The sequence below is a fragment of the Hylobates moloch genome, unplaced genomic scaffold, assembly GCF_009828535.3.
Source record: "Hylobates moloch isolate HMO894 unplaced genomic scaffold, HMol_V3 SCAFFOLD_10, whole genome shotgun sequence".
Classification (NCBI taxonomy): domain Eukaryota; kingdom Metazoa; phylum Chordata; class Mammalia; order Primates; family Hylobatidae; genus Hylobates; species Hylobates moloch.
Window position 1 is genome coordinate 65,652,603 of NW_026652285.1, and position 12,663 is coordinate 65,665,265.

At 55.1% G+C, this 12,663-nt stretch overlaps 1 protein-coding gene across 1 annotated transcript in view; it reads left to right on the forward strand.

Moving 5' to 3' along the window:
* The window catches only part of WNK2 (WNK lysine deficient protein kinase 2), a 133,213-nt gene that overhangs the window by 44,885 nt on the left and 75,665 nt on the right, over positions 1-12,663 (forward strand). The window contains 4 exon segments of the mRNA XM_058445448.1: positions 742-962; positions 4,642-4,799; positions 8,063-8,151; positions 9,582-9,801. Of these exon segments, the coding sequence (XP_058301431.1) occupies positions 742-962; positions 4,642-4,799; positions 8,063-8,151; positions 9,582-9,801 (688 nt within the window).

Below are 12,663 nucleotides of genomic sequence, written 5' to 3' on the forward strand. Positions count from 1 at the left end.
TGGGCAGGGTGCACAGTGGGGACTGTGGGATTCCAAGGACGTGAAGGTGGTTAGTGAGGGCTTGGGAGTGGGGTGGCCACGTCAGCCTGTTGCTGCTCACTAAAGCCCCGGTCTGCACTGTGGGGATGAGGGCTCCCCGCCTGGTGCTGTATGCTGGGTCCATTTCAACCGTTGGAACCTGCAGCCTTGGGCCAAGCCTCGGTGCCCCTCAGCCAGGCAGTTTCCCTCATAGGTGGATGCACTGCAAGAGGAGAGCCCTTTTCTCAGCTTCACCCACCCACCTCCTCCCACAGCACAGCTCAGGGCAGGCCACACAGGTGGCCAGTGGCAGAGAGAGCCCCACCTGGCCCCTGTGGTTCTGACGGGCCCTGGGCTTTCATAACCCTCGCCCCTTCACCTGAGCATCTGCTGGCTGGGACTCCGTCCTGCCTTGGGCAACTTACAAGTCAGCCTGGCACCATCTCTCAGTGAGGTCAAGATGGAGCTTAGTATGAGCTTTAGTAGCCAGGTCCTTGGCATGAGGGGAGCAAGAGGGTCGTGAGCCCAGCCGGCTGCCTGCTCAGGGTCCTGCCCAGGGCGAAACTGTCCAGCCCTTCCGTCTCCTTCACTACCCGTCACAGGTGTGTGCTGTGTGCACGGGAATGGACTTTGTACTAGGCCTGAGCAGTGTTAGGTGGGGGCTTTGCTAGGGGGCCGCTGCCGGCGAGCTGCTTGGTGAGCTGTGCCCGTGAACCCCTGCAGGTACCTGAAGCGGTTCAAGGTGATGAAGCCCAAGGTTCTCCGCAGCTGGTGCCGGCAGATCCTGAAGGGCCTGCTGTTCCTGCACACAAGGACGCCGCCCATCATCCACCGAGACCTGAAATGTGACAATATTTTTATCACCGGACCGACTGGGTCTGTGAAGATTGGCGACTTGGGCCTGGCCACTCTCAAAAGAGCATCATTTGCCAAAAGTGTGATAGGTAAACCTGCTTTTCCTCCCCAGGCCCTGGGAGCGCATGAGAAGCTGGGCAGCATTGAGGGCTGGCAAGCATCCAGTTTTGTTCAGACCTGGTGCAGGAGACCCAGTGGGAGGAGCGTCTGGGTGCGGGAGCCTCGGGCTGGGGTGTCTGGGCTACCCCGCCAAGCCTTTTGTAGCTCAGCTGGAGGGCCTGCCCACTCGTTGGATTCCTGGGCCACTTGGGCTGGGACAGCTGACTTGGCTCCCTCCCTCCCCTGCTGCCCCTGCCTTGTCCAACTCTGGCCCCAGATGGTCTTTGTGTTCCCTCCGTGGCTGTGGCTTGGGTGCCAGCTCTGATTGTCTAGCAGGGGAGGTGGGCTGGGTGCCGATGCTCGTGGTGTGTGTGGGCACTGTGGGCACTCGGGAGAGGGAAGCTGCCCTGACCACAGAGGAACTTGGGAGGTTTGTGGCCAGTGACGCTGGAGCTCTCAGTGGGCAGGGAGGTGCCACCCCAGGCTGTGAGGCCCAAGGAAGTGAGAACTTGGAGTATCTGGGGAATCCACATACCTGCGGGGCGGGGCACAGAGCAGGCGTTGTGCACAGGATAGGAGCAGGGCGCCGAGGAATTAATTCAGTTTGTTGGGCATTTCAGGCCTCAGAGCAGCGCCCCTCCTGTGAGAAGCCTTCCCAGCCTTCTTTTGGGGCGAGATGCCCTCGCCCCTAGGGGCAGCTGGCCTGGAGCTTCTTTGCAGAGACCAGGGGTCTGCGTTGTGCCATGTACCTGGCCCCAGGTGTGCTCCTGGCACAGTGGGTGTGAAGTGTCCACTGGTCCTGGGTGGGGACCTCCACGGGCTTTGAAAAGAATGCTTGGGTGGCTGTGGAGCAGCTGTTTCTGGGGCCAGGATGATGGGAAAGCTGCAACATGTGCAGGGCAAGCAGCGTGGGTCAGGGCTCAGGAAGCCCAGATGGGACCCTATCGGATCAGATTGGGAGAGGCTCCCCCATGTTAATGAAGACCCAGTGTGCCCCCAATGTGAGGGCAGGACAGTGAGCAGTCGATCTTGGGGCTTTGTGAATTCTTAGTTCTGCTGCATGTTTGAGGACAGAACTTGGCAGGTGTGGGGAAAATGAGACTCCAGAGCTGCTTTGGTTTGGGAAGTGTGTTCAGAATGTGACATCTGGGGCAAGGTGGCTGCCTGGGGGTGGCCCTGTGGACACAAAGCCTCTGGCATTCTGGGGGAGCTGAGTGGTGGAGCGTAGGGGCTGACCCAGGGTTCAGTTTCTCCATCTGTGAAATGGGCATATAGGTGAGGGTCTCTACTCCCTCCTGGAGGGGCTGAGAGCAGGGGCCCAGGACTGTGGAGAGCCCATGCCCAGGGCTTTGAGCTCTGTGTACTTTCTGGGCAGATTTTGCAAATTTGGCCTCGGAAGTGGTAGGAACCCAGGTCTCAAACCCCGGGTGCAGTCGGGTGGCAAGAGGGAGGCTTGGGATCTCCCACTCAGGAGTGAACACTCCTGGAAGAAGAAGCACAGCCCACTGTGAAGCGGCCGCCCCGGCAGAGCCCCTCGGCTTCCTCTGCCTGGGCGGCTCTTTGCCTTCTTGGAAACCAGGTTTCGAGTTGCTGGATCAGGTCGAGATGAAGGCCAGGTGTTTCCAGCAGGCACAGTGGGGAGACCTTGTGACCCGCGTAGTTGCCCAGCTCTGTGGGCTGTCCCTCATCACCCCAGCTTTTGCTCAGCTGGAGTCCAGGAAGCTTTGGTTAGAGAGGCCGCAACCAGGAGTGTCCTCAGCTGCTCAGGCTCCTACAGAATGAGGCTGAAGCAGGAGAATTGCTTAAGCTCAGGAGTTCGGGGCTAGCCTAGGCAATGTAGTGAGACCCCTGTCTCTACAAAAAAAAAAAAAAGGAAACGGGAAGGAAGGAAAGAGAGAGAGAGAGAAAAAGAGAGAAAGAAAAGAAAGAAAAAGAAATTAGCGCGGCGTGGTGAACACCTGTGGTCCCAGCTACTTGGGAGGCTGAAGTGGGAGGACTGCTTGAGACTGGGAGGTCGAGGTTGCAGTGAGCTGTGTTCATGCCACTGCACTCAAGCCTGGGCGACAGAGCACGATCCTGTCTCAAAAAAAAAAAAAAAAAAAAAAAATTGCTAGTGCAGCAAATTTTCAGTATAATCATGTGGTTAAAAAACCCAAAAGAATAAAAGTTCCCAGTGCCAGGCCCCTCCATTCAGCTCCTGTTGTTTCTCATGGGTTCTTCCAGAGTTCTGTGTGCCTAAGACTGAAACCTAAACCATATTCTTGTCCCAATTTTTATCCAAAATGTTAACTTTAAAAAAGAGTGGCCAGGCACGGTGGCTCACGCCTGTAATCCCAGCACTTTGGGAGGCCGAGGCAGGCGGATCATTTAAGGTCAGGAGTTCAAGAACAGCCTGACCAACGTGGTGAAACCCCATCTCTACTAAAAATACAAAAAAATTAGCTGGGCATGGCAGTGGATGCTTGTAGTCCCAGCTACTTGGGAGGCTGAAGAATTGCTTGAACCTGGGAGGTGGAGGTTGCAGTGAGTCGAGATCACGCCATTGCACTCCAGCCTGGGGGACAGAGTGAGATTCCATCTCAAAAAAAAAAAGTAACACATTTTAAATTGAAATGACGGGTAAACAAAACACGTACTTTTAAAACGCACTAATTATTTAGCATGAGCTTTTAAAAAGAAACTAGAACATTTTGAAGACCTTCCAAAGTCGACAAATATCTAGACGTTAAAAGCAGCCGTACTGAAGTCTCTAGTCCCCTTTCTTTGCATTCAGAGTGACAGACACGCAGCTGGACTTATTTTAATAAAAAGGCCTTTACAGTTGCTGTATTATGAAAGCAAAAGCTTATTATAGAGAATAGAGAGACCCCAGACCAATATAAGTAAAAGAAAAATCAGCCCTCACCCCCTGCAGACATCATCTTGCCCTGGGAGTTTGGTTTTGCATAGGCGAGGCCAGCCAGCACGTCTAGCCTCATGCTCATTTTGCTCAGCCTATCATAGCTTTGCCATGTCCTTCAAAATTCAGTGAAGACACTGTTTTTGCATCTCTTGTGTTTAAGAGCCACATGCAGTTCCCATCTTAGCAACTCTGTGGTTCTGTCAGGTGGGTACCATTTTTTACCCCACCCCCATTCAGGGACACTGTCTTCAGTGATGCTGATTGTTGTACATGCTGCGTGACACTTGTAGGGTTGGGCTGAGTGTACCCAGCCTTTCCCTGCTTTGGGACATGTAGGGGTTTTGCGGCTTTAGGTAGCTTTGTAGCAACCCAAGTTCTTTCTGCTCTAGGGTGTCTGAATGTGGCTGCGGCCAAGCCTGTGGCAGGATCATAGTGTCCGTAGGCGAGGGTGTGCTCAGGGTTTTGCCTCCTTCCAGGCCCAGACCCCATCCCCTGGGGAGTCATAGTCTCCCAGCTTATGAGCAGGGGATGGCTCTGTCACCTGATTTCTAACCCTGGACTCCTGTGGTTCCAGGTGGAACTTTTGGAACCACACCTGTGTCCCAAGTGAGGGGCAGGGCTGGCCCTGGGGTCCAAGTGTTCTGAGTGTGCCATGGAATGTGGAGGGTACATGGGGCTCTGGGCAGCCAAAGCTCCCGGGACACTGGCTCCAGCTCTTCCTGGGCCCGTGGCCAGCTGACCGCTGCGTCTGTTGCTCCCGGGCACAGGTACTCCGGAGTTCATGGCGCCCGAGATGTACGAGGAGCACTACGACGAGTCCGTGGACGTCTATGCCTTTGGGATGTGCATGCTGGAGATGGCCACCTCAGAGTACCCCTACTCGGAGTGCCAGAACGCGGCCCAGATCTACCGCAAGGTCACCTGTGTGAGTCCACCTGGCCCCTTGGTTAATTAATATGGACACAGAGGCCTTGGGCCGTGCCCTGGGCTGGGCTCCATGTGCCTCTGTAAAGCCATCCTGGCAGCTGTGTAAGGAGTTTGGCCATTTTACAGAGGAGGAAACTGAGGAGATTGGCCATTTTACAGAGGGGGAAACTGAGGCTTAGTAGCGGGGTGGTCACTCAAGGTCTCCTACCTGAAGTGATGGTGGTGCATGGGGCACTGTGGGCAGTGCTTAGCCATGGAGGTTGTCGCTCTCACAGCAGGGACGGTGGGGAAACTGAGGCTCAGAGAGGCTGCAGCTTCACCATAGCCCCCTGCCTGGAGGCTTGCCTAGGCCACCCATCCCCAGTGCTCACACTCTGGGCCGCCCACGGCTGCCTGTTTTCCTATCTTCTTTATTTTGAAACAATGGTTTGATTCCTTTTTCAGCTAAACCAGTCACCCCTACACCAAGTGTGTCTCTAGGCCATCGTCAGCGCTAGGCAGCTAGGAACATTAATCCCTGTTTTGCTGTCGCTGTGATTTTTTTCTTTAATTGGACGGCTTCAGCTGCATAAACAGATCTGTCTTATCCTCCCTCTGTGGTGGCCCCGCTGGGTGGAGGGAATGCAAACAAAACATCTGGAAGTGGAATGGCCGGGCTGATTCTTTCTGTGCCTGTTTTCTGCACCGTCCGTCTTGTTGTGAAGCCCAGGGGCCTGCAGAGCTGTCCCTGACACGCAGCATCCGCACTGAGGGCCCAGGCTGCCCTGATCCCTGCAGTCCCTGCTGTCTCCACGTGCCACCTGACTGGGTGGGGCCGCGCTGCCCCTCAGTGCTGCTTTGCGGGGCCATGGCCACTTCTGCAGGTGCACCAGGGGCTGTGGTCCTCAGCAGTTGTGCAGCCTTACCCTGACCCATCCCTCCATCCTGAGCCCTCCTTGCAGATTACCTGCATTTCTGTCCCTTGGTTGTTGTAAATCATCAGTCACTTGGTTGTTCTGAGCCCCTCCTGTGTGCCCCTGAGGAAGTGGGAGGGCAGACAGAGTCCTTGACTCACCTGTGGGCCTGGGTCAGAAACTTCACAGACAGGTGCACAGTTTTCCATGGGTCCTGGAAGGAGTGGGGACCTGCTGGCTGTGTGCAGCGGCCCTCCAGGGAGGCAGGGATGGTCTGCAGCAGGAGGAAGTGGGGCACTCCAGAGGTCAAGAGCTCCATTTGCCAGGCCTTGGGGTGCTGGTGTGGGATGGGAGGGCCCCTGGGTTCACTGTGGAGGGTGGATGGTGGTCTGTCCCGAAGCCATCCCAGGGGCTGGTGGTGCTCCTCGACCCTGGGGGTGTACACTACTGGGCAGAGCCCCTTAGGTTCTTCACTCCTGTGTCTGCCCCAGGCTGCGGACTCCAGCACCCAGGGCAGGTGGGCCTGTCCCCACCCTCCTCCCTGACCTTGGGAAAACTTATGCTTTATGTTCTCTATATTAAGAGTCAGGTGAAGCTTTTGAAGGCTAAATCGTGTTGAAGGAGGAGGAGTGTGATAGTTGGTACCCTCATTGTGTTTAAAATTTTTAAAAATTAGTTCCTCATACGCTGTCTTACTCCACTTTCAACACAAAACAACCTAGCATATTGCAAGCAGCACCTGGCCCCACCCTGCTGCTTCTGAGGTTTGAGTCGGGTTGCAGGGCTTGCCCTCTGCTCCCTTCGTGCACAGCCATTGGCTGGGCGAGGAGCCACTGTCCCTCAGGCTGCCACCTGCACCCCCCTGCAACAAAGCCGCATGGCCTGGCCCTTGGCCAGCAGCAGTGACCACAAATAGTGCTCCTGCACCCTCAAGGAGGAGGTGTGGGGAGGAAGCCCAGGTGTGGTTAGAAAGGCCCGGCTCTGTGGGAGGCGTCCCATCCACTGCATCATGGCACTGCCTCTGCTAGCCTCCTGGCACAGGGGCCCTTGTGGTTGGGAGGTTTGGTGAAGCTCTGATCAACACCGTTCCAGAGACTGGCTGCTGCATTTGAGGTGTTAACCCCAGTGTCAAATTCTGCAGCTGAGGTGGAGATGTGCAGTGTATTGTGGCTGGGGTGATGGTGGCTTTGACAGACGTAGGGTGACCCAAGAAGGTTCTGAATGGTAGGAGATCAGGCTCCTGGCTTCAAGCAGTGGGGAGGGGAGACTTGGAAGGGAATTGCAGCGGTTTCACAGAATTCTCCAATTTATTCCCAGCTCTGCTTTATCTTGCTCCATCTATGGGCGTAGAGTTTCCATCAAAGTTGTGAAATTTTAAGCCATTATTTCTTCAAGTCTTTTTTTTATGTCCCCTTGTCCTTTTTGGGATTCCAGTTTTATGGATGTCATGTGCATATGTGACCTTGGTAGCATTTCAGATTCTGAAATGAACAGAATAGAGCCTCAGTGACCATCTTCCTCTGCTGCACCACATCTTCAGGTTCACTCGTCTTTTTTCTACAGTGTATAATCTGCTGTCAGTCTGCTGCGGTGAAGCGTTCAATTCAGATGGGCTTTTCATCTCGAGTTCTATTTGGTTCTGTTTTTATCTCTCATTTTTTATGTTCATTTTCCTTTACTACTTGTATGTATCTGTACAGAGTTTTAACCTGCTTGTCTACAAGTTGCAGCCCCTCTCATTTGTAGGTCTCTTTCTGTTGGCTGGCTTTTCTGCAGGGTTGTGGGTCACATTTTCTTACATCTCAGCATTTCTAGTAATTTTTGATTGGATGCTGTACATTGTACACATCCTGACCTGTGTGAACTCTGCGAATTGCCCTGCCTGCAGCTCCCTGTGGTTCTTCACCTGGCCCTGTGGCATTGACAATGCACATGTGGTTTTGTGGTCTGGTCCTCAGCAAAGGCTGGAGGGGACCCAGGTGCAGATACTTGGGGCTCTTTTTTTTTGCTGTGTGTTCTCTTCTTTCTGGAACTCTGCCTGTGGCCTCCTCAGCCTCCCTGAACTCAGCTGTACCCCTCAACTCAGTGGGGCCGCAGGGCTCTGCTGGGTTATGGTGCCTGGTCTGTGAACTGCTCTGGGCAGTGAGCTGGGGCCATGGGGGATTGTGTCCCTTTCTCCCAGAGCCTGCGTTTGGCGCTGCCCTGTCATCCGTTTCGCATATTTTGCCCAGTTTTCTAGTAGTTTGTGCAGGTTAAGTCCAATGCCTGTGTCCTGCCATGGCTGGGCGTGGGAGTTCCTCCCACTGTGGTGGAGGCCTCGCCTTCCAGTGGCCGGTCAGGTCAGGTAACTCTGCTCTCTCCCTGTCAGGGTATCAAGCCGGCCAGCTTTGAGAAAGTGCACGATCCCGAAATCAAGGAGATTATTGGGGAGTGTATCTGCAAAAACAAGGAGGAAAGGTGAGTTCCCCTAAAGGGCCTTGGGTTCTGGGGTCCATCTCCAGCTGCACTCATTCCAGCTGGCATTGAGAGCTGTGTTCTTGATGAGAGGACTTCAAGACAGGCAGGCTCAGGCCAGGGTGTCTGGGGCACGTTAGCAGGGGCTGGTGATCATGTCGGCCCTGGGTGCTTGTGGGTGACACCAGGCCAGGAGGCCAGGCCCTCACGTCCTTGTCGGCCATCTGGGAACCCACTCCTTGGCTTTGGGGAAAACTCCCTCCTTGGCTTTGGAGACAGTCCTGTCCTTGGCTGGCCGCTCCTCCAGGACCCAGCCTGTAGTGGCTGAGCGCCTGGGGCTTCCCCAGCCCCTCTGCTCCTCTCTGCATGACTCCCATGCCTTGAAGAACATCCCCGCACCAAGGGCTCTAGGTGTGGGCCTCCCTTTTGAGCCCTGATGTGTATTTCATGGACCTGGTTGTTTGACCCTTCTCAAAAACAGCAGGCCTGGAACCGCTCCACAAAGCCAGCTCCCCACCTCCAAGCAGGGCCTGTCCTTCCCTGTTGGTCAGGTGGAAGGCTGGGGGTGCTTCCTTAGCTTTCCCTCCCCCTCACACTGGAGTACACCCACCATCTGACGTGACACCCCACAGCAGTAAGCAGAGACGGACTGCGGATACCCGAAACCGCACAGGTGACTCTGGAGCACACACAGAGGAAGCCAGGCCCCGAAGAGTACGTGCTGTGTGGTTGCAGTTATAGGGTAAAGGGAGTTATAGGTTAGTAGTTAGGGAGGCTTCTTTGGGTGGCCAAGCCCTGCAGAGCCCCGAAGTGGTCACCATGGCAACAACCTGTGGCCTGCCCTCCCGGATCCCTGCAAAGAGCCTTCGAGGCTGGGTCTGGCTGGGGCCCCCTGGTTCTGCAGGTCCTCACTCTTCTCCAGCTCGCCCTCTGCCCTGCTCCCTGTCATCTGGCCAGCGTCCTGAAGGAAGCCCCCTTGACAAGGTCACTGCTTCATGGCACTGGGTGCAGGGAGCTCAGAGTGTGAGGGCTCCGCTTCTGTGTCCATTTTAGACCTACCCAGGACTAAACACTAAAATGTTTCAGTTGTGTCTTCTGACAATTGAAAGCTGGTTATCACATCCACAGGGGCTGTATTTGCATAATGGGAGGCCTAATGTTTTTCCAGATCCTCTTTTGTATCATTGAATCTTTTATGAGCATGTTTTTTTTTATAATGAGGGGGAATAAAGGAAGTCTTAAAACACTATGTGTTAATAGTAAGACTGGATTCACTGAAATCTTTTCTTCACCCCTGGGAGTGCTGAGACATGAGGCCTGGCCTCAGGCGCCTGCAGGTATGCTTGTCCTTACCCTGGTGCACGTGGCCACAGGAGCCTGGGCATGGAGGCCCTGGCGCCCATGCCTCTGCCTGTCAGCCGCTCTCCCTCCAGGTACGAGATCAAAGACCTGCTGAGCCACGCCTTCTTCGCAGAGGACACGGGCGTGAGGGTTGAGCTCGCGGAGGAGGACCACGGCAGGAAGTCCACCATCGCCCTGAGGCTCTGGGTGGAAGACCCCAAGAAACTGAAGGGAAAGCCCAAGGACAATGGAGCCATAGAGTTCACCTTCGACCTGGAGAAGGAGACGCCGGATGAAGTGGCCCAAGAGATGGTAAGCGGGACTCAGATGGGGTGTGGTGGGTGCAGGTGTTGGCAGCTCGCGGCTTCCAAGGTTGAGAACAAAAGTGGGCTGAGGGGGCTTGCTCCGGAGGGGACTGCAAGGCCAGTGGGTGCGGCGGTGCCGTCCAGGCAGGTGTGGGCAGCTGAGGTCTCACGGCCTGGCCACATCTGCCTAGGGTCTGCACAGGGGTGGCCTAAGTGGGAGTCCCCTCAAGAACACAGCACCCAGGGGATTAGCAGCTCCGAGCCAGTGCAGTGCAGGAATTCAGGGTGGGTGTGCAGAGAGCAACCCAGGACCTCTGACTTGTCAGAAAGGCCTTACTTGCTTTGCTGGACTCTTGCTGACTTTGTGTCAGTGTGGTGGCTTTGGGTTTGGGATCTTTGCCTTTCCTTTTGTTTGGGAGCGCTGTTATATTGGGTTTCCGGAACCTGGGACTTTTCCACCTAGAAAGGTGGGTCGGGTGTACCTTTCCGCCTCTTCTTTTCCTCCTGCTCCTCTCATCATCTTCAGCTCTGTGGATGAGGAGTGGGTTGGGGCTGGCAGCAGAAGTGCCCCTTTGTGCTGGGGTGTCATCGGGGCCTCATTGGAGGGGGCGCTGAGCCGGCTGGAATGAGAGGCAGAAGAGACAGGGCCACAGGCACAGGCAGAAAGGAGTGGGAGTGGTCCAGGTGCAGTGGTAGGAGGAGAGGCCATGGTGACGATGCCAGGGGGTCAGTGATGGAATGGGAATTGTGTGGGGTGTGGGGACAGGTGCAGCAGGTAGGACAGATCTAGATTATTCTGACTTGATTCTCAGGTCTGTGCCATCCAGTAAAATCGCCACTGCCCACATGTGCTATTAAAATATAAATTAATTAAAATTTAAAATCCACGTTCTCAGTCCCACTGGCCATATTTCAAGTGCTCGGTACCAAGTGTGGTTAGTGGTTCTTGTCTTGCACGGTGCAGGACGTTTCTGGCCTGGAATGTTCTATGGGGCACTGCTGCCCTGGGCCGGGGGCTGTTAGAAGTTCTTGGACAAGCAGACTTTGGTGACACCCCTGCAGGGATAGGGCATGTTTGCTGGGCATTGGGCAGTGGACGCTAGAGAGGGAAAGTGGTGAGAGCCTGGCCTGGGAGGGCCCCAGGGCCAACACTGCTGCCTGAGAACCCTCGTGCAGGGCCTAGAGACAGACAGAAATGTCTTTGTTGTTGGTTACAAAACATGAACAAACGTTGACATTAAGTCAGACAACTTGATACGAAGGACAGGAATGTCTGCACTGGAACAGGTGAAAAGAAAGTCACAAAGGGGAAGACCAGTGGGAACGAGAGGCTAGGAAGAAGGCAGTTAGTATTGCGTGGTAAGAAAGTTGCGCATTTGCAGTGAACACCTGAGCAGAAATAAATCTGATGTGTTCATGGTGGAGAGCCCTCGGTTCATGTGTCCTGACCACAAAGGTGCTTGCCGTTTTTTCTTTCTTTTGAATAAGCTTTTTACTGAATACATCATGTCTGTTGAAAATGTCCATCAGTCACCAGTTCCAGGCTGATGATTCTTCCCAAGCTTCAATTCTCCAGGCCGGGCTGGGTCTCAGTAAAGGGAAGTGGATCACACCTGGATGGGGGTTGCAGAGAGGTGGGAGGGGCGGCTGCTCCAGAAGGTCCTGCGGAGGTCTGATTCGGGTGTGGAAACTGAGGCTTGGCGATACCATGGAAGGTGCGTGGGCCCTCGGAGCCAGGAACCCTGGGGTGCAGTGAGCTGCGTGTTTGTCACAGACTCTGCTCCTCCCGGCAGCTCCTTGTCCATGGGGGCACTGGTATGTGGTGCATAAGGGATTCAGTGGGCCACATGGTGTAGGTTACGCCGTGAGGTCAGTGCAGGGAGCAGCAGTCTCTCAGCTGGACTTCCTGCAGCCGTGACCCCTGAGGAAGGAAGCAGGTGGAACCGGGCTGCTCCTGGGGCTGGCTGTGTGGCTGAGGGCTTTGGGCTACTTGAGCTAAGGTCCTGCTGGGGTCTTGGCACGCTTCCTGCTGCTCCTGGCCTCTCCACAGCTGTAGGATGGGGTGCTCCTGGTGTGGACCTGAGTGCAGGGCCTCAGTGCCTGGGACTTGGACTGGAGGAGACGCCTCCTCAGGCTGCCAGTGCCTCGGGCCGGGGCTCTGCTTTCCCCTGCGTAGTGGCCCATGTCCTGGGCTGTGATAGCACAGTGAGGATGGCTACAGCGTCCCATTGTGGGGTGGCGCCCAGGCTGGCTTCCCTGTGGGGCTCCTGCAAGCTGGCTGCACCATCACTGCAGATGCTGCAAAGTGGCCACCTGTGTCCCCACCTGGCCCACTCTCATCTGGCTTATCTCTGGTCACATCCCTGACCCAAACACAGAAGCCTCTGCTATGAGCAGATCTAATGGGATCGATGAGCTCTTTGCTTCCTGGAGGATCTTTCATGGCTCTTCGTGACCATGTGGTGCACAGAGGTACATTTTTTCAAATTGAATTGCTTCAAGTTTGCTGTGAATTACATTCAGATAATTACCAGCACATCTATCCTGTGACTTCAGGTGCACCATTTCTCTGCTGATGTAGTATAGCTGTCCCTTCACACATTCATTGCAAATAGCAAGTGCCGAGTGAGATGCTGCACAGGCTGTGTACATTGTGTAAGCTGAGGATTGGGATGGTGGCTGCGGGCCAAGAACATCTTTCTGGAGGCACCTGGCTGGCCGCTCAGTGGGATGGCTGAGGTTTTGAGAGGACAGAAGATGGCCTCGAGGGAGGATGAGGATGACCTGTGGGAGTCTCACACACACATGAGGATGAGGAACGTCCTGGGGCAGCTGTGCTGGCTCTGACCTTGCAGGGAGTTACCTCTGT